Below are 21129 nucleotides of genomic sequence, written 5' to 3' on the forward strand. Positions count from 1 at the left end.
GTAGTTTAACTTTTTTTTTTTTTAAGTAATCTCTACATCCAACATGGGGTTCAAACTCATGACCCCGAGGATCAAGAGTCACATGCTCTACTAACTGAGCCAGCCAGGTGCCCTGATACACTGAAGGTGTTATGGTGGTTTTTCTAAAAGAGAAATTCATTCTGTTAAAATCAAATTTAACAAAACTTTTTTTTTTTTTTCAACGTTTTTTTTTTTTTTTTTTTTTTTTTTATTTTTGGGACAGAGAGAGACAGAGCATGAACGGGGGAGGGGCAGAGAGAGAGGGAGACACAGAATCGGAAACAGGCTCCAGGCTCCGAGCCATCAGCCCAGAGCCTGACGCGGGGCTCGAACTCACAGACCGCGAGATCGTGACCTGGCTGAAGTCGGACGCTCAACCGACTGCGCCACCCAGGCGCCCCAACAAAACTTTTTTAAAAGAGACATTGGGTGCTAAAAGAGATTTCTGAATGTCAATTTATTTTTGTGTTTTTCAAGTCAAGATTATATGAACTATGTATGAATTACCCAGTTTTTAGATAGCAGAATAAAAAGAACAAGCAAAGGTTGTACAGGATATCTGATTCTTTTTAATCTGAACAGAAAATAAGTAAGTATACAAGTTTGCCAAAGAGAGTGGTAAAAACTGAAAGTTACGTATTATGGAATCAGTACATCAAGTTTTACTTTGGTAGCCGGTGATTCTCATAGTTAATTCTGCAAAAAACCAAAATCAGTTATACAGAAATAAGAATATAAAACGCCCCTTTCTAAACCCTAGTTTGATAAAACTGATTTCATATCTAGCTTATTGAGAATATTCAGTTTCAGTTTTCCCTGTGCAAATAATACAAGTCATTAATGTGGTTTGGTGAGCTGAAATCAATTTCTCTTAGGATAGTTCAACATAATAACCCAAATATAAAAAAGCTATTCAAGATTCACAGAGATAAACCAGTGCCTAAGAAACATAATTCACCCATGTGCATAATCATTTATAACATATTTCTCCAACATAAAATCACGGTCAAAGACAGTGATAACATTGCATACTCAGTGCATTACTTCCTGTAGTGCATTCCTATGGCTCATCCGGAGTTTAATGCCGTGTAACCACCATACTTCTAATGAATGGGTTTCTACCATACACAAATCCATCCGATTCTTTTTAAAAATCTAACACTCTTAAAGACCTTGAGCTTGATATATAAGGACTTTGTGTTTTAATATCCCAAACATTGGGAAGATCAGGTGTGAAACATAGTAACCACCCCTTGTAAGCAAGACTGCACATAAATTTTTGTTATATCACCACAAAGAACCCTCAAAACAACTCAATACTGCAGATCGAGAGGGGCACATTTATGATTTAGCCAAAGAAAATTCAAATGGCTTTCCTGGAGTCAAATGTACCCCAAGACATATACAAGGAATGAGTGTAGTGGTGGCAGCTAAAGAAATCTGCCACCGTGTAATAAATGCTATTATGCATTGATGTTGTACATTTTGATAATACACTGATTTGTTTCCCACTATCATGGAGCACAAGAAAATGAAACTCAAAACTATCTTGTTAGAACAGGATAAATGATGACCCCAGTTTTTAATAGGGTTCTTCACTGAAGGAAAAGATAGAGCCATCAAAGTCAAATTAGCTGACTTCAAATGGTTTACATCCCAGGATGAATCAGGTTACACTGATTTAAGCCCAATTTAATTTAGGCAGGTTTTTAACCACAAGAATAAGGACATTCTTAGTACATATTAATAATTAAACCAACATATACACAATTAGCAATCTCCTATATAATATTAATTGTAACAACTTGTTCTCAATCATTTCATAGCTAATTTGTTGCTTTGTTTAAAAACAAACAAGCTCAACTTTATTTTACAATGTACTGTGTATTTCTAAGTGTGTTCTGTAATGAATTCATTGAAGCAGTACAGCTCTCTGGATTCTAAGAGCCAAACTCAACTGTATCTTCTGTTATCTGTTTGAATTCATAATTGCCTCTCCCATCCATATGCAGGTAGTACTGTAGGAAAGAAGCAGGGGAGAAAAATCAATGACTAAGAGAATTTCCTTTTTGTCAGCAATTTATGTAGAGATTATTATGCAAGAGTACAATTGGGAATTACTTTAAGCTTTACTAAAACCTTCAAAAGTTTTATACACAGAAAGGTAATAAGACTAAATGAAGACGTCTTATCTTTTTAAAAATAGCAACAATATAATTCTGCTTGGAGTGGATATAGTACTTTCCTTTATGAGAACTAAAATACCAGAATTCCTTATTATCTTGAAGGAACCAAATGTATAAGCCTCCTACAAATCAGAATGCTTCTGTAACTCCACAAAAACAAGGATCTGATCTTGGTTGTGTAAAAACACACTGACCAACAGGGCAGTCTTGAATACTTCCTTTATCTGGTTTCCTGGATCAGTGTGGGACCTCTAACTTAAGGCTTTTGTTAGTTCTTGGTCTTAGCAGAGGAGGAAAAGATCTGTACAGAGTTCCTATATACCCTATCCACTGAAGACACTTAGGACGGCAGTTACAAAGGCTTCTGTTTTATTTAGTGGCTTTTTATTTACAGAAAGGACTTGTTTTTCCGTCTTCTATGTTGTTATTTCTTAGCTATTGTGGCCTCTGACATCGTAACGTGTCACCCCTCCTTCACATAATCACTTCTTGATGTTTTGCTTGTGTGCACCACCAGAAAAAGAGGGGAAGTCAAGCCCAAGTCCTCTCACAGCCCTCTGGCTGTAATGTTTATGAACCCCTGAGAAAACACAAAGGCCTGGACACTTTTCAAACTGCTTTGTTATTCACTTTCTCACTTCATTCATGAAAAAATGGTCAAATTATGTCATAAGATCATAAAAAGAATCTTTAAAAGTCAAGCAGCTATACAGAATTCCATTATTTTTCACAAAACACTTTCACAGAGGCTATCTCTCTGATCCTCATGGTAATCTAGGAGACAGGAAGGCAACGATAAGAAACTTTATTAATGAAGGAAGCAACTGATGCCAGAAACAGTGGTGCTTAAACCCAGGTTTTCTGACTTTAAATCCCATCTCTTCATTTGATCATTTGTACACGATCACATAAACCATAAGGTTCTTGGGGGTAAAGACAGTACTCTGTATCCCTCAAGGACATTTATGTAGCCCAGTACTTGGTGAAAACGCTGCTCCATGAGGTATGTATTTTAAGGCACAAGATACCCTATACTATTGTTCTAATTTTTCTCAAACCCGTTCTTCTACCTAAAATGTATCATTTAGGAAGAAAAAGAAGGAAGAAAGAGAAAAAGAAAGTAGGGAGAGAGGGAAAATGAATCAACAGGGTTTAGTTTGGGGGTGTGATCACCTTACATCAAGAGGTGAAAAGAACTGCCACACCGAGAATGGCTCTGCTTAAGCACCAGAATAAATAGGGTATTGTACCAGTGCAAACCTCACACAATCTCTGTGTAAATTATAACGACTACTTAATGATTCTATTTTGTTACAGTGCAATGGTAAACATAGCCGACATTATTCAGTTTCCCCTTCATAGCCATGATCTCACTAAAACTGTCCCTAAACCTTCTGCCATCTAATCCTCAAGACTCTTTCCCCTCCTGCCAATACTGGGTGGTGAGAAAAACTTTACTTAGCAATAGCTGTGATAAGGTTGTGTAAATTTTAGTCAGTTATACAACAGTCATTTATAAAAACAGAGAACCACAAGTGGTTTTCTAGTATCTCTCAAATACAACGAAGGCTTGTTTATATGTATTAGAACTTTCAAAACTGACAACTACAATAATATTTAAGAAAAACCGATTTTATTTTATATACCTGAAATAGAATCACCTTTTGTACTTCAAGGTATGTATTTAAAAGGGAACATACACCAAGAAATCTAAAAGCATATAACCACCTGAATGCACATATTTAAATAAGATAAAATTCCCCTATACCATTCAATGTTAAGAAATACAAACCTCATGGTGTTTCCAAAGAGACTTTCTATGTGACACAGTAAAGAGGGTGATGCCGACCTAAGAGAAAGAAAATGATTTAGGTTTACATCAACAACACAGAATCACAAATTAAACTAGTATATATTTTTAAGCTATTAAAATGACTGTCTTCAGAAGCTATAGTTAAAAATCAATGTGAAAGAGAAAAAATTACAATGGACGCCCCGATGTTCAAGGTAATGCAAAGTACTGACCATTGACCACATAACAAAAACAAACAAGTATCAATAAAGTCTTAAAAAATAAAAAAAACTAACAGGTACTAGCATTAAGTATACTATTTTGTATGGAGCAGAAAATATACATCCCAACACATTTCCTATTTTACTGCGAAAAATATATGAAAAGAGTACAAGAACAGTAAAAATAGCAAAAGATCAAAATCAGGAAAATTAAATCTATATAATATAGTGTTGTCTACAGTACATCTGTTTTTCAAATACAGGATCATAATCCTTTATTGGAACCCCTGTTTTGGAATAGGTCTTGGAATTCAGATTTTGGAAAAGTAGTAGTATCATCACCGGAGGGTTCTGGGAAAGAATTCTGTAATTAAACACATGAATGTTTCTGTGGCAGCATGTAAGAACACTGACATTGAGACGTCTAAGAGTTTAAATATCTTTTGTTAGTTCAGGCAAAGTTTGGCTACCCAGTTGAGCTTGCTGCAAAATAATGAAAAATCTTGTGGTTTTAAAAGCTTATTGGTTTTCATTTTTTTATTTTGTTTTTAATTTTTTTTGAGAGAGAGGGAGCAAGAGAGCAGAGCAAGTGTGAGCATGAGTGAGGGAGAGGTAGAAGGGGAGGGAAAGAGGGAGGGAAGGAGAGAGGGAGTGAGGGAGGGAGAGAGAGAGAGAACGAGAGAAAGAGAGAGAGAATATCTTAAGCAGGCTCCACATCCAGCTCGGAGACCAACATGGGAGCGGGGCGGGGGGAGGCTCAATCCCACGACCCTGGGATCATGACCTGAGCTAAAATCAAGAGTCAGATGCTTAACCAACTGAGCCACCCAGACGCCCCAAAAAGCTTATTGGTTTTTAAACTGTATATAAAGATTTAGACTGTAATAAAGATTAAAAACAAAACACTAATCAATATAACTACAGATGCTGTGGATCAGTAGTTCTCAACTGGGGACGGGAGGATTTTTATCCCTTAGAGGACACTTGGCAATGTCATGGAGACATTCTTGATTGTCACAACTGAGAGCTACTGGCATCTAATGAATGGAGGTCAGAGATGCTGCCAAATATCCTATAACGCAAAGGAGAGCCCCCCACAACTAAGGATTATCCAGCCCAAAATGTCAGAAGAGCGGTGACTGAGAAACTCTGCTCTAGATCATGGTTTCTTAAAATGGATCTCTCAAGGCTGACAGAGATAAATGCCAGAATATCCAGAAAATTCCATCATGAGTTCTAATTTTATTTTCATTTTGATAATTTTTTAAAAATTAGCCTAAGTACATTCCGGATCATTTCGACATGAGATTTAAGTGCCCAAGTCTGGATTTATACTTCTGCTGGTACCAAGTGATTACTTAAAGTGACAGCACTTAAAACTTTTAATGCGCCGTGACTTTGGATGTCACGTGGAAAGGTTCTCAAATTGGTCAGAAACTGCATGACAAAATAAGTTACTAATAAAATACATTTCAGTGGTACAACACTTATTTAATCTTTGAGAGCTCACTTCAGAAATTATTTATTCTTATGATTCCACAATAATTGGATCAGATCTCAACTTAATGAAAGCATTCTTTTTGTTAGAATTGCTGAAGATACATAAACAAAATTCAAAATATAAGATCTGGACCTCAGACTGTATCTTTCCATAATTAAATCCTAAACCAGTGGTTTGGTTTCAGCAAAACAGTATTTACAGGTCTCTTTAATGTTACCAAATTGAAACTCTGTTTTGTCTGTACTTAATTTGTGAATTTACTAGTTCTGTGGCTGTAAATCAGCTCTAAGTTCAAGGAGCTCATACTTGATTTCATACTTATACATATTCAATTGCTGTTATAGTAGTATAAGCTAAATTATCAACTGGGAGTCCCATAAGAATTTTTTTCTTTTAAATGGAATCTATGCTTTATAGGAGAATCACATCTTATGTGGGGACTCACAGCCTACAACTAGATGTAAGAGGAAGTCGCATGGTCAAAACTACCAGCCTCTAAATCATTGATCAAATGGACTATACCTATAAATACCTCCAATACCTATAAATCTGAAAGTTTATATGAACAAATACATAGAGAAATTATAAATGACTGAAACGGATTCAAGAATAGAAAACAAACCATTACAGAAATAAAATCAGTAACGAAAATCTTCCTACAAAGATGAATGTAGCACATGCATTCCTTTGTCATCATGCCAATGCTTCTCAAACCTTAATGTGCATTTGAGAATTTTGTTAAAATGTGGACTCTGACTTGGTAGGGCCAGAGTCCGCATCCTAACAAGTTCCCGGGAGATGCTGCTGCTGCTGCTGCTGCTGCTGCTGCTAGTACCAACACTGATGGGTAGGAATTCACACTGTAAATATGCGATATGACCTTTTATGTGTACTATAAACCCCCAAAGAACAGCTACAAGTTGTTAAGACTCCTGTACTTCGTTTACTTACACAGAGCTGCGAATGGTTAGGATATACTGCTAGTAACCACTCAATAGTTACTTAAAGAAAAGGCTACCAAAAGAAACTTTGGTAAGAAAGTTGGAAGTAAGTTTAAATATACTATTTGTTTCAAATCTAAGATACGGCTAAAGAATTATATACAGAAATCATTTACAATTCTTTTTCTTTTATTCATATCTACTAATTATCATTTGAAATCTTTATTAAAGTCGATACATCCTTCTTTGATAGTAATTTCATTACTTAGTAACTTGAAATCTTCTCTTTGGACAGATATTTCGCTGGACACAGAGTACACAGAGAAGAATGACACAAACCCTAAAACTGAGAACCTGAAGTACTTACCTTTCGACAATGACTGTAAATGTAGCCTTCCACATCCACACTCACAGCACTTGTGCATTCGTCCAAAATGGCAAACTGGGGTTTATGATAAAATAACCTTGCCATCTGAAGCACAAAAAGAAATATTTTGTGTAATCACAACATGCAAAAACTAGTAAGCTCAACTAGATATACACTTAGTCTTGTAAAAGAAGTACAAAAATTATTTTAACTTAAAAAATGTTTTCCCAAAACAGAAACAATATCAAAAAACCTGTTTTTACTTGTCTTCCCAAACAATGGGGAAAATGTAACACATGGGAAATACTGTTAAGAGTTCATCAAAACATTTAAGATGTGATGTGAAATGAAGTTGAGTTTCAAACTATCAGAGAAAGTTCTCTAAACAAGATTAGAGGATATATATTGTAACCAAATCTTGGAATTCAGACTCTAGATGGCTCAAGTGCAAATATGTGTTTACTTCTAAATATTCTGTTACCTCAGTCATGGCAATTAATATTAAGCTGCCGATTAATATTTCCACCAATTATTTTTGAGTGCCCCTGTTTTATATCCCTGAGGTCAGTACTGGGTGTGCTCATTTTTTAAAGGCTCTGCAAATTTTGTAAGTAAAAATTAACATCAAGATCGTTACAGCTTCCATTTCTTTGATTGGCACAAATGCTGAACATTTGCTCATTTATTTTCCACACGTATTTTATTTTCTGGGAATTATTTACCCTGATCCTTTGTCTAACAGATATTCCAATTGGTCATCAGCCCCCAACAACGATCGCCATGTTGCAAGACCAATGGACACTTTTCCATCCTTACCCAATTTATCTTCTCTGCTACATGCAACTCAGATGACCACTTCCTCCTTCTTGAGAAAGTAACAGTGAAACCATAGTCTTAACGTTTCTTCTCACTTCTTAGGCTGCTTCCTCAGTTTCTTTTCCAGCATTTTCTTTTCTGCTGGACCACTAAATGTTGGGGTTCCTCAGGGCCAATTCCTAAGTCCTCTCCTCTTTTTCCTACATTGTCTGAGTGATCTCATTGAATCTCATTATCTCAAGTATTATTTACATTTGTAAACTCTCAATATGTATCTCTTGCCCATCCTTCTCTTCTAATTACAAGACTGATATATAAATATTCCTCTTTGATATTTCTACTTAGTTATCTGATTTTCCCCTTAAAATCCATTCATGTACTCCACCCCCATCTTAAACATTTCAGCAAATCACACTATCAAACAGCTGCTCAACCTAGAAGGCCATGAGTCCTCCTTGATCTTTCCCTTCTTCTCCTTCCTTCCACATTCCTACCCCTCATTTTTTTTAGTCCATTCGAGTAAGTCCTTCAGTCTTTTGTAGTCCACTCACTTTACTGCATCTCCAAAATCATGCCCTCAGCCCAGAATACAATCCTCTCCTGCCTAGAGGACCACAAATGGCCTATTTCCTCTTTCACTCCTCTCCAATCCATTTTCCCTATAACTAGAAGGATTCTTCAGAAATGTAAATCCGAGAATTTCACTCTTCTGCTTAAACCCCTTCAACAACTTCTCACTTCACTAAGAACAAAACCCAAACTCCTTACAATGGCCCACAGACCCTGCATAATCGGATTCCTACTTACTTTCTAACCTCAACATTTCTAACCTCAACATGACCAGGACACAAGGTATCTAAGGCCAGAGAGGCTTAGCACATGTCATTTTTCTTAGGTCTCAAACACCGCACCGTACTCTGCTTCTCACATCTTTGAAATTTCTGTTTAGACCACCTCCTCAAACCTACCCTGACCCCTGTCCCACAATCTAAGCGGGTCACTCCTTAACATCTCTGCAGTGCTTCATAGGTTTTGAACTGTGTGTTGTCTTGTTTCTTTGTCTACTCCTCTAGGCTAGTATATTTGCATAAGCAGAGATTATTTTAATCACTACTGTACACTCGATATTTGCATGAAGGAAACATTTAAATATTTGATAAATTAATGGCCAGAACATAAGCAGCTCTCTTGGGGTTTGTATCTATTTGATGAGGTGAGGAAGGGGAAGCATTAAGTATAGACTATGAAGAAGTTCAGCTGTGCAGAGAATGAAAGGTACAGACGACAGAGGTTAAGGCTGAGTTTGCCTTTTAGATCAGGGAGACCTGGAATGTCTTTCTGAAAGAGAAGGACCAGAAGAGATTGAATACAGGGTGTGTGTCTGCACATGTGCATAACCGAAGGAAAGAATATGATAAAGTCAGAGGAGAGAGGGTCCAAAAACATGGAGACACTGAGCTTTTCTCAAGAGGAAGGATGACATAGCCTCCACAGACAGAATGAGGGAGGTCAGGGCAGCCTAGTGCAAGCTCAATGAAGAGGATTGGTTATCTAAAGGCATTCCACAAATGCCCCTCCTCTGTGTCCCCATGGAAGTCTCTGCATACCTACCTCACCACACCCAGCACATCGTGTAGCGATTTTCTCACATGTCTCTCTCCCACTCCGCCGTCAGTACTTGATCCCACAGTAGATCCCACAGAGATCGTGATGTGAATAAGTCCATGACCCCTGCAGCTGTACTGCCACCTGAGCTGGACACGCCACCGCCTACGCCTCGGTGGTCACCTTCACCCCCAGCCTTGTGTGGCAGCACACTTCACTGTGCTATTGCTCACCTTCCTCCATACACGGGGTACTCCGCAGTTCCTGCCCCAGGGGACTTGTGAGAATTGAATGGAGAGGGCTTAGCCTACCGCCTATCACCTATTAAGCACTCAATAAAAATGAGCTGTCATCTCACTGACATAACAGCTTCTCTTTCTCCTCTGAGGAGAAGTTGAGCTGTTCTGCAGAGAGACATGGAGTAGGCAATGAGGTAGAAAGCCTGAGATTGGTAGTTTATAAATGATACTCGTGGAAAATAAGAGAGAGGGGCAAAAGTAAGTAAATGACCACCTGACCGTGCTGTGGGCCCCTGGAAGACTGGAAGCCATGAAAGCGTGACGGTACCAACCCCCGTCACCCTGATCTTTCAGCTGTGCTCAGGAGCCTATATACACAAACGCCAAGGCAAACAACTGCTCTTGGGCTGAGGCTGAGGTAATAAGAGGAAACAAAAAGTGGGAAAGGAAGTTAAAGGGAAGGGATCATTTGTTCATTGCTTTAAGAAATACTACCTGAGTACCTTCTATGTGCCAGGACCTGGATTATTAAGTTTGTACTGGACAGAAAGGAGGCAGAGTCAGAAGGGGACTTATCAATCATAAGAAAAGGGATGCGTCAATATTCAAAATATCAGGGTGTCTGAAGCAAGGAGACAGTTGCCAATTAGGTAAAAGAAAAAGAATTGCAAAAATGGATTTAAAAAACACTAAAAATTTTATGACAATGGTATCTCTGGTAAGGGGGGTTTTGGCCCTTCTTTATACTTTTAAAAATATTCCAACTTTTCTATCATACATACTTTTTCATAATTAAAAAGAAAAAACTTTCCTAAATAGGAAGAACAAGAATAGAGGAGTAGGAAAGATAACTATCAATCAGAGAAGTAAGATATTGCAACTTAACGATACTGGGTAGAGCAACCCTGGCTGGTAATGGCTGGGCCCAAACAAGTGCAGGGGAGGTAAGGAAGATGTTACTTGAGACTGTAACAGACAGTGAGAGAAGGGAACTGGACAGACAGTCCACCTGGACACTGGAGGCTGTATCACATATTGGTCAAGAGCCAAGAATTCTGGGGGTGCCTGGGAGGTTCAGTCAGTTAAGCATCTGACTTCAGCTCAGGTCATGATCTCACAGTTCATAGGTTTCAGCCCCATATCAGGTTCCACAAGGACAGTGTGGAGCCTGTTTGGGATTCTTTCTCTGCCCCTCTCCCACTCTCTCTCTCAAAAATAAATGAATAAACTTTAAAAAAAAAAAAAAAGAGCAAGAATTCTGGTGTCAGACCCACCTGCACTTGAATCTCCATTCTGCCACTCAGTAGCCTGCAAGGCTTTCCCTTGTCTGTACCTTAATTGACAGGGTTGCCAGGAGAGTTAGATAGAGTTTGCCACGCAAAACCAATCCTTCCCTCGTGTTATCCCAGTGCACCTTCCTTACAGCTGTAACTGAAGACTGCCTTGTGTGTGAGATAGCTGAGAATATCTGTATCTCCTCACTCAATTATCAAGGGCAGGCACCTATCTCAGTGCCTGCACAGAGTAGATTCCCAGCTAATAGTGAACTCTGTGAAAATTATACCATAATTAAGGTTTTTTTCACTAAGATCATGGAATAATAATCTCATTTCCCTACATTTATACTGACGTTTTTCAAGGAACTTTTAGAAATGTGTTCACCAGACCTCCCTTTATTCAAAGGTATTATTCCATTCCCTCAAATTTAAATGTGACTTTCCTTACCCAAAAGTTCCTTTGGTTCATCTGTTTATACCAACCATCACTCTTACAGATTCACTGTTTGGGGTGGTTAGACCTTTCAAGCTTATTACTCCTAAAAAATTATAATTTTTATAACTTATAAAAATTATGTCCTCTCTTCCCTCAATTGTTTACTTTGAAAATTTTCAAGCCTACCCAGAACTGTAGGAACAGTAAAGTGACCACACAAAAACTCTTCGCCCAATTTCACCAACATCAACATCTGTTGCATTAGCCTTCTCTCTCTCCCCACAAACCTTTTGAAGGTAGCAAAGCAATATGATTTTAAATTTCAGTCAGTTCTGCAAACACTGGTCTACACAGAACACACCTGCCAATGGCTTGGTCGTGCAGCCCTGTCATGGGTAAGCTCCTCCATTTCCCAACCAACTCCAGAGTGGCTCATCTGGTTTTATTTTATTTTTTAATTTTTTTTTCTAACGTTTATTTATTTTTGAGACAGAGAGAGACAGAGCATGAATAGGGGAGGGGCAGAGAGAGAGGGAGACACAGAATCTGAAACAGGCTCCAGGCTCTGAACTGTCAGCACAGAGCCCGACGCAGGGCTCGACCTCACAGACTGTGATATCATGACCTGAGGTGAAGTCCGACGCTTAGCCGACTGAGCCACCCAGGCGCTCCAGAGTGGCTCATCTGGTTTTACAGGGCTCCTTCTTTGGCCCTTGTCCTCTCCCTAACACATTCTCTCACTCCTCCAGACCTTGAACTTCTTATCTTCAAAGGAGAACAATCCCTTCTGTACCCTACACATAGAGTTCTTAGTTCAGCACATTTATTTTTCTTTCTCTGGATTTATACTGTGTCCATTTGTGAATCTTGACTTATCCCTCCATCTTCTTTGAAGTCATGGTAACAAGAATTTAAATTTGCTCTACTGACTTGTAGTTATTTCTATAGTCATCTACTAAATTGATTCCAGAAACCCCAATCACTTCAAATTCTCACTCCTACCACCCAATTTCCATTTTGAGTATGGCTGACATCTCTTTTCTTTTGTTTATGACTCATTCTTCACTCTATCAATTAATCTTATGCTATAGCACTAGCCAGACAAATCACTATTAAGTTCATATAGAATGGGTATGTTTTGGGAAAAATAATATGCAGTATCAGGGAATAGGAGGCAACAGAAAAGGGAGAATAGAATCTAAAGATAATGAGTAAGCAATTCAGCAATAAGCCATTTCTTTTACTGTTTTTCCTTAGCCACAGTTCTAATTTCCACAAGGTTAACACACTGGAAAAAAAATTCCTCTGGATCTGCGCAAACTATGGTATGCAGGGTTAGAAAATGACTCTTTAAAAGTTATCCCTCTTAACAGAGTACTCAAGGTATCACTCTTAATATGCAGTGTCCTGTAGTCAAGTTTGATCAGGAATAAGTTTAGACAATCATAAAATTAAAACAGTTCCTTGCAAACCCTTCTTCATATTAGGAAAATGTAAGAAATCTAAATAATTTTGGGTAGCAGATACTGAGCCCTGAAACCAGGACACACATAATGGTAGAGGGAAGGGCAGGAACAGAATAAAGTGGGAACAAAGTTAGAGTGGATGATTTCTACTACCTTCTGATATTTCAGAAAGAAAAGCTTCAGTGAGAGGTCAACAGGAAAAAGATATAAGACATCTTGGACTACCATATAACCCAGGATCAATGTGATGGAAAGTTTCCCCAACTTTAATTAATCCCCAATGAATTAATAGTAATATAATTAGAAAATTTATGGATTTTTCAGACTTCTAAATGTACATGCAAGTTATGTATTTTCAAGCATTTCTATTATCATTTAAACTAATCCATTCAACAATACTTGCTAAATAAAAAGATTAAGATAAAACTGTGTGCCTTGATTAATCAAAATACTGGACTGTAAGAGTGACCCTAAGCAATCAGTTGCCCTGTCATGCAATATAGTCCAAGAATAACTTACCGCCATTCTTTGTTTCTCTCCACCACTGAGGACATCCATCCAATCCTGAACACTGTCCCAGCCTCCTTCACGTTCAAGGATATGACCCAACTGGACATTATCTAAGTATTCCTTTAGTACCTTTCAGCAAAATGATTAAAGATTAAATCACACGTAATGTAAACCAACATTCTCTAGCTTGCTTTATTTTTTAAACTAGAATCGCTGTAATTCTACTGCCAATATTACTTACAGGGGCACATTTCACAAAAGAATGTGGCACAAAGATAGCCCTAAATCCTTTACTTCCTATCTATGCTAACTTTGACATATGTGGTAGCTTAAAGAGAATAACACTATTGCATATAATTAAAAGATAAGGGCAATGAAAAAAAAAAAAAAGTAATAGTATAAAGACAGGTTAAATTCACCAAACCATATTTAAGCAAAGTAGATAACATCTTACCTCAACTTGGAAAGTTGTAATTAATGACAAGGTTTTACAAGGCTTTTCAGGCTAGGATAAACTACCTGGCAGTTAAAATGCTTAACTGATTAAGATAAAGAATCTGATATGGAGGATTTCCAGTAGGTCTAGTCCATAAGCATCTCCTTACTAGGTCAGATATCCCCTTCCTTTTCTGATCTTCTCTTCCATCTGGATATATCACTTGGTCTCGAAGTGTTCCAAGGGTCATATAAGGTCTCTGATAGTGGCAGAGCAAAAATTATTATAAGTGAATTCTTTAAAAATAAATGAAAAGATCTTTAAATCAAAGATTACAAAATAAACAAGGTCTTACCTGAGGAACATAGAATAACTTTCCTCTCTCAGGTTTAGTTAGACGCCCTCCAAAAAGAGGCCATAACTATAAAAGGAAAAGGAAGGGGGAGAGGAGCAATTATAAATTTCACCATGTAGTAGATTATATGGCAAAACAAGACTACAATATCTTGAGGCCAATTTGTACTTACTTCACCAAGAACACGGAAAAGTGAACTCTTCCCACAGCCATTTGGACCACAAATTAAAACATTGGCCCCAGATCGAACCTGAAAATCAGTCCATGAATTAATAGGGAATATATACTCAGTGAACATTTCTTTTGAGTCAAATTGTTCTTTGCTAACGATAAGCTTTTTAGTTTGTCTATAACTGTGATAATAGGTAGAAGCAGTGGAGGGTTTGGTTGACCTTTCATTTTTGTTTACTTTCAATATTTACTCACTTTTTTCATTTAAAAGTCAATGACTGCAGCTTATAAATTTTGAGAATTCTTGAAAACAAGTATGTGTGTATATGTTTTCAAAAAAAAAAATGGAATCATACTATGTATGTTCTATATGTTATTTAATAATATATCACAAATATTCTTCTAAGTCAGTATACTCAGATTCCTCCCATTCTATTTTTAAAGGCCTACAGTGTATTCCATTCTAAGAATGCACCCTAATTTATTTAACTACCTCCTTTTTGTTAGGTCTTTTGCATTTTGCTTTGCTCTTTTAAATACTGCAATGAACTGGAATCAGTGAGTGAATTTATGCATTGGTGAGAAATGTGTCTATACAGATCAGATTCTTAGAAGTATATATGCATTATTAATATTTACAAGTGCCACCAAATCGCTCTGCAATGATGTAAAGTTAAACGAAAAAAACGTAATCAAGAGTGGTTAAGTTCTGAGCTTATGGTCTCATATAAGTGTTAATCAACCCTGTGAAAAATCAGAAACCTGGGTTAGAATTTCAGCTCACAACATTACAGAGCAATGTATCACAGCAGGAAAGGAGACAACAAAGGTATGAGTTACGCTAGCTGTGGAACCTGCCTTTGACAAATTTTTTTAACTGTTGAGGCCTTATGTTCTTATTACTTAATTGAATGAATACTTTTGGAATGCTCAGTGTCAGGTTCTGCTTTAGGTAATGGAGCTATACTAATGAATAAAAAAAAAAACAAAACCTGCCCGTACCAGTTTACATTCTAGTGGGAGAGACATAAAATAAAGAATACACACAAGAAATGAGTAAACTAAACAGTATCTTAGAAAATAAGTGCTATGGAAAAAAATATATACCAAGGTAAGGAAATTTGGAAGCGGTTAGGGGAGGTTACGTTTTGAAGGTGGCCAGACCAGGACTCATTGGAAATGACAACTGGGAAACTTTGAAAGGAGTAAATTAGGAGTTTATCTAGAGGAAGACTGCTCTAGCCTAACCCTACCCATAAAAAGCTGGTTCAAAGGCACTGAAGCAGGAATGTACGTATCCTTGTCAAAAAACAGAAAAGAGGTTGAGAAAACTGAGAGAGAGGAAGGAGTAGTAGGAAAAGAGCTGAGAGAAGTAAGAGGTTGGTGGAAAGCAGTGCAGGCAAATCCTACAGGGCACTGGGAGCCACTGAAAGGACTGCCTTTTACTCTGATGAAACACAGAGCCATCAGCATTAGCCACAACAGCCAAAGGTGGCAGCAACCCAGAAGGATGAAGGGATAAACAAAATGTAGACTATACGTACAATGGAATAGGATTCAGCCTTGAAAAGGAAGGACATTCTGACACGTGCTACAACATGGATGAAACTTCAAGAAATAAGCTAGACACAAAAGGACAACTGCTGTATGATTCCACTTATATGAGGTCCCTAGAATAGTCATATCTATAAAGTAGAATAGTAGTTACCAGGGGTTGGGGAGAGTGGGAAATCAGGAATTATTGTTTAATGGGTCCAGAGTTTCTGTTGGTTACGATAAAAATTTGTGGAGATGGTTAGTTGGTGATGGCTGCACAACACTATAAATGAACTTAATGGCACTGAACTGTTTACTAAAAAATGGTTAAAAGAGTCAATTTTATGTTATGTGCATTTTGCCACAATAAAAAAATTTAATGGTAGAAAGGGATAAATTGTACGTTATGTATATTTTACCACAGTAACAAAAGAATGAGCTTCTTTTTAAAAATGGTTGAGAATCTGATGAATGGATAAAGAAATTGTGGTTTATATACACAATGGAGTACTACATGGCAATGAGAAAGAACGAAATATGGCCCTTTGTAGCAACGTGGATGGAACTGGAGAGTGTGATGCTAAGTGAAGTAAGCCATACAGAGAAAGACAGATACCATATGTTTTCACTCTTATGTGGATCCTGAGAAACTCAACAGAAACCCATGGAGGAGGGGAAGGAAAAAAAAAAAAAAGAGGTTAGAGTGGGAGTGAGCCAAAGCATAAGAGACTCTTAAAAACTGAGAACAAACTGAGGGTTGATGGGGGATGGGAGGGAGGGGAGGGTGGGTGATGGGTATTGAGGAGGGCACCTTTTGGGATGAGCACTGGGTGTTGTATGGAAACCAATTTGACAATAAATTTCATATATTGAAAAAAAAAAATGGTTGAGAATGACTAGCCTACCACATAACTGATCTACAAAAAAATACCACATCTTATGTACTTCAGTGTTAGAGAATGAACTATACTGAATGATTTTTCCAGAAAAATGAACTATCCCATTTTCCGAGAAATTATTTTTAAAGAATCTTTTTGATGGACTTCTAAGGAATTACCTATTACCTTTTCCTGTGAAACTGAATATAGTGAATATTTCTGATTATATATAATAATTTTACTTTACTATAATGGTGATTCCTTAGGAGCTCCTAAAGTTCAGGACTGTTAATTAAATGGTTCCCCACTATTATGCTTTGAGTCATATCAATCATATAGACCTTCTTCTGTTCCTAACTGTTCATTGTGGTTTTCACTGATATCCAATACTTCTCCACTCTATTTGGTGCAATATGCCAGGAAATCCAAAAACCAAATTTATAATGACATGTAAAAATAATAATTAGACTTACAGACATCTGTAAGCACTCTCTTATGCTCAAATGTCTTGGATTCAGCCATAACTTTACCCCCATGGCTTTTGGTAATGGTGGGCAAACTTCTGATTATGACTGAGTCATGATAAGCCAGCGATAATTTTTCCATGGTAAAGATTTATAAAAATGTCCCCCCACCCCAGCTTAAATGAAGACTAAAAGACAAGGGTAACTTTCACTTATGGCCTTTTATAGTTACGAAGTCCTTAATAACACTATAATTACTGAGGTTCTGGGATCAGTTTAAGGGGTCAACAAGTGCTCTGTACCACTATATTTTTACCAATAAAATATTCCCCCAGATATAAGACTTCATCAAAAACAGTTGTACACATAAATATGATTTAAGTAAAAAAGAGAATATACAAAAGTATGCTGCTTATGAAGATTCACAGGCTTCTTCAAACATTATAAATGTGCCTTACTAAAAAAGTAAAAATCTGAGTAACTTACAAAGTACTATTTTAATGCCTACATTATAATCCACAAGTCTTTAATCTCTGAGGGTCTCTTCAGTCTACATCTGAATGGATAAATACATCTGTGGTGGGGGAGTTTATAAAGGAATGAGGGATAAAATCTCCTATCCTAAAGAGGTGTATATTATCTTGTTATTAGGTGACCCAAAAGACAAAATAACCATAAAGCATTAAACATTTATTTTTTGGTGGCCAAGTCTGTTTTATTATGCCTCTTTTCAGGAGAAAGGAATCCTTATTTTCAAGTAAGCCAAATGGGTAGAAAATAACTAAAGGTTACAAAGAAGTAAAGGATGTTTGTTAAATAAAGGAAGGCTACATTAAGGAAAATGACAGAAATAAAGGAGAAAAAGCCAAGTCTAACTTAAAACACCTAACTCAGAGAAAGACAGAAGAGGAATATATTACACTAGGCCCAAAGAGCACAAGTCAAAGAAACAGTTTCCATTGGAAGAGAAAACAAAATAAGAATCAACAGGAGAGATCACAGGTCCTACGAAACATGGTCACAAAGTAACACACAAGCAGGGGCATAACTAGGGACTCAAAAGACTTTCCAAGTGAAACCAAAATAAGAGCAAAAAGTAACGGTCTTTCTGAGACTATAAAAGTGAAGCTATAGGCACTAGCCAGAAGTTTATTAAATCCAAACATAGGGACTTTAAAAAGAAGGGCTTCAGGACTAAAAGGAGAGTGACATCTTTAGCATGATACCCATGTGACAAAGTAGGCAATACCTCAGACAATAATCGGGATCTTTTCTATTCCGTGTATCTGTACGTATAGATCCCAAATCCATTCTCACTATGCTTAATCAAGTATACATCTGTATTGTTGGTGTAATCTATTTCTGCATCAAGACAAAGTGAGGGAAAGTGGGAGAAAGGGCCAAGAGGATTCTTCACTGGAGAAATCCTATGGCCCTCCTTCACCCTGGTGTAACAAAAATGGGGTTCTGAGCTCTTCTTTATCCCTGAAATCAAGCCAGGTAGATGGCTTACCTACTATGCCAAGGGAGCACACCACAATGACTGGCACACCGAGAATTAAATGAGACACTTCTGGGATACTTGGGAGTCATTCATTATTTACCAATTATATTTACACTTTCCCTATGTATTCTTGTGTTTCCTGGCTTGAAAATAAATATGGTAATATATAATACTCATTGTCAAATAAGTTCAAAGTACTTTGCATAGCTAACATTTTTCATTTTTATAGTTCCTTAAAAAGAAAGTGGGGACGTACTTAAAAAATATACATTACTAACAGGAACAAAATCGAAGACTTGCTGAAGATTATAACAATTGCAAAACAAATCCAGTAATGATACTTATTTTATCAACTATCAGACATTTCTTTTTTATTACTATTTTAATGTTTATTTATTTTTGAGAGGGAGACAGAGAGAGAAAGTGAGGGGCGGGGAGGGGCAGAGAGAGGGAGACACAGAATCTGAAGCAGGTTCCAGGCTCTGAGCTGACAGCTCAGAGCCCAACGCAGGGCTTGAACTCACGAACCATGAGATCATGACCTGAGCCGCAGTCAGACACTTAACCGACTGAGCCACCCAGGGGCCCCAACTATCAGACATTTCTAAAGTGAAAGTAGTTGAAAAGACGCTCCACATAAAACAAATTATAGAAGGCCACTCATGTAGGCATGTGGAGAAGAATTCTAGAGCTGTGCTGTCCAATATGGTAGCCACTAGGTCAGTCACGTGTAGCTATTTAAGATCTAACTTATTAAAATTAAATTTTAAGTGTGGCTACTACATTGGACAAAGCAAACATGGCACATTTCCATCACTGCAGACGGTTCAATGGGACAGTGTTGTTCTAGAGAAATGATATCTAGACCTGGGGAGACAGCCTCCATGATAGGAATTTGTTACTAATCAACAAGATTTTCAGATCTGAACTATTCATAAAGTCGTAACAGACATATAACCTAATAGTTATAGTTCCTCAGGTCTGGGAATGTCTTATAAATCACAAAACTACGCATCTTTGCTGCTTCTTTTTAATGGCGTCTGCTATATCCCCATTTGATTAACAGACCACACTGACTCAGCAGCACTATTCACTTGGCATGAGATGTTACTGCAGTGCTACTGTGCTGCTCTTCCATGTTTTCAGTTATAACAAATTCTGTATTTTGTTTGTATAGGTACAGACCCTCCTGCACGGTCAAAACAATACCAAACCATAGTTTTTTTTAACTTAGAATAAAATTATATTGCATGTTTAAATACTCATTCCTCACCAGAGATTACAAGTAACTATACCTTCTATCGCTTTCTTGAGACAGACTTCATTTGCAAAAGATTTTTTCATAGTAATATAGGAAACTTTAAAGTTCTGACAATTAAGAAAAATAGATTTCTAAGTGTTTCAAAGACTTACTTTTTAAAACAATTTTGCGGATTCAGAGACTAAGACAAGCCTTACAGTTATTTTAAATATTCAGAAAACAGTTTTCCATTTCACTTTCTGAATCTGATCTAAGCTTTTATACAATCATTTAAAAACTTACTTCAAAATTAAGGTCTTGAATCAAGATATCTCCGTTTGGCGTTGCTAAAGGAACATGATCAAATCTACAGAGGAAATTGATAAAAAAAATTAAAATTTTACATTAAATACTAAGCAAATGCAGCTGAAAGAGAAAGGCTATTATGCAGTTAGCAAATGTTTATGGTGCTAAAGAACTTTTCAATACATACTTTATAATGTTATCAGCATTGAAGATCTCTCCAGCACCAGGTATCAAGGGAATGACTTGTGCTCCTTCTTCAATACCTTAAGTGGAAAATAAGTATTAAAGCACCACATTATGTCAGCCAAAATTTAAACTACATGGCCCAGTACATTCATATTTACCCCTTTCCTGTTGTGAGACCATGGTGCGTTCATATTTGCCTTGATTTAAATCCTTCAGTACTTGCATTAATTCTGTAATCCGAGCAGTAAAACTAAAAAAAAAAACACACAAAAAAAAGTCCTAATGAAAACTCCAAAGGCCATCATATCTCTATTATTTTTGTTATTTATTTGAGATGTAACGACATATGACATTGTGTAAGTTCAAAACTTATTCAAACTGAACTCGTTTCCAAAATTATAATTTAGTTTAAATGAAATAACCTAAAAGAAGAAGTCTTATCATCAGAAAGTATGAGCGCTAATAGTGTATGCATGCTTTATTATGTTTCAGTAGGACAACAGGAACAGGATAAGGGAAGAGGTTTCATAGGATCCCCACCTCAACACATAGTTACTTCTTTTAACAGGTGAGACAAGAAAGTTGTATGCCACTAGAATTTTAAGGAAGTTTCTAGTAGATACTAGACTAGTAGACTAAGGACTAGTACTAGTGCATTCCTTAGACATAGGAAGT

The 21129-nt window shown here is 37.0% G+C and overlaps 1 protein-coding gene across 4 annotated transcripts in view; it reads right to left on the reverse strand.

The window, feature by feature from the left end:
* Positions 1-459: 459 nt before the first annotated feature.
* The window catches only part of ABCD3 (ATP binding cassette subfamily D member 3), a 114743-nt gene continuing 94073 nt past the window's right edge, over positions 460-21129 (reverse strand). For all 4 annotated transcript variants that reach the window (XM_060622200.3, XM_060622203.3, XM_060622209.3 and 1 more), the window contains 10 exons: positions 20613-20704; positions 20456-20531; positions 20266-20329; positions 14342-14419; positions 14170-14235; positions 13984-14073; positions 13388-13507; positions 7030-7134; positions 4000-4056; positions 460-2039 (listed from right to left, as the gene is read on the reverse strand). In XM_060622200.3, the coding sequence (XP_060478183.2) occupies positions 1962-2039; positions 4000-4056; positions 7030-7134; positions 13388-13507; positions 13984-14073; positions 14170-14235; positions 14342-14419; positions 20266-20329; positions 20456-20531; positions 20613-20704 (826 nt within the window). In that variant the 3' untranslated portion in view covers positions 460-1961. The remainder of the gene's footprint in view (positions 2040-3999; positions 4057-7029; positions 7135-13387; positions 13508-13983; positions 14074-14169; positions 14236-14341; positions 14420-20265; positions 20330-20455; positions 20532-20612; positions 20705-21129) is intronic.

The sequence above is a fragment of the Panthera onca genome, chromosome C1 (assembly GCF_046562875.1).
Source record: "Panthera onca isolate mPanOnc1 chromosome C1, mPanOnc1 haplotype 2, whole genome shotgun sequence".
Taxonomy (NCBI): Eukaryota; Metazoa; Chordata; class Mammalia; order Carnivora; family Felidae; genus Panthera; species Panthera onca.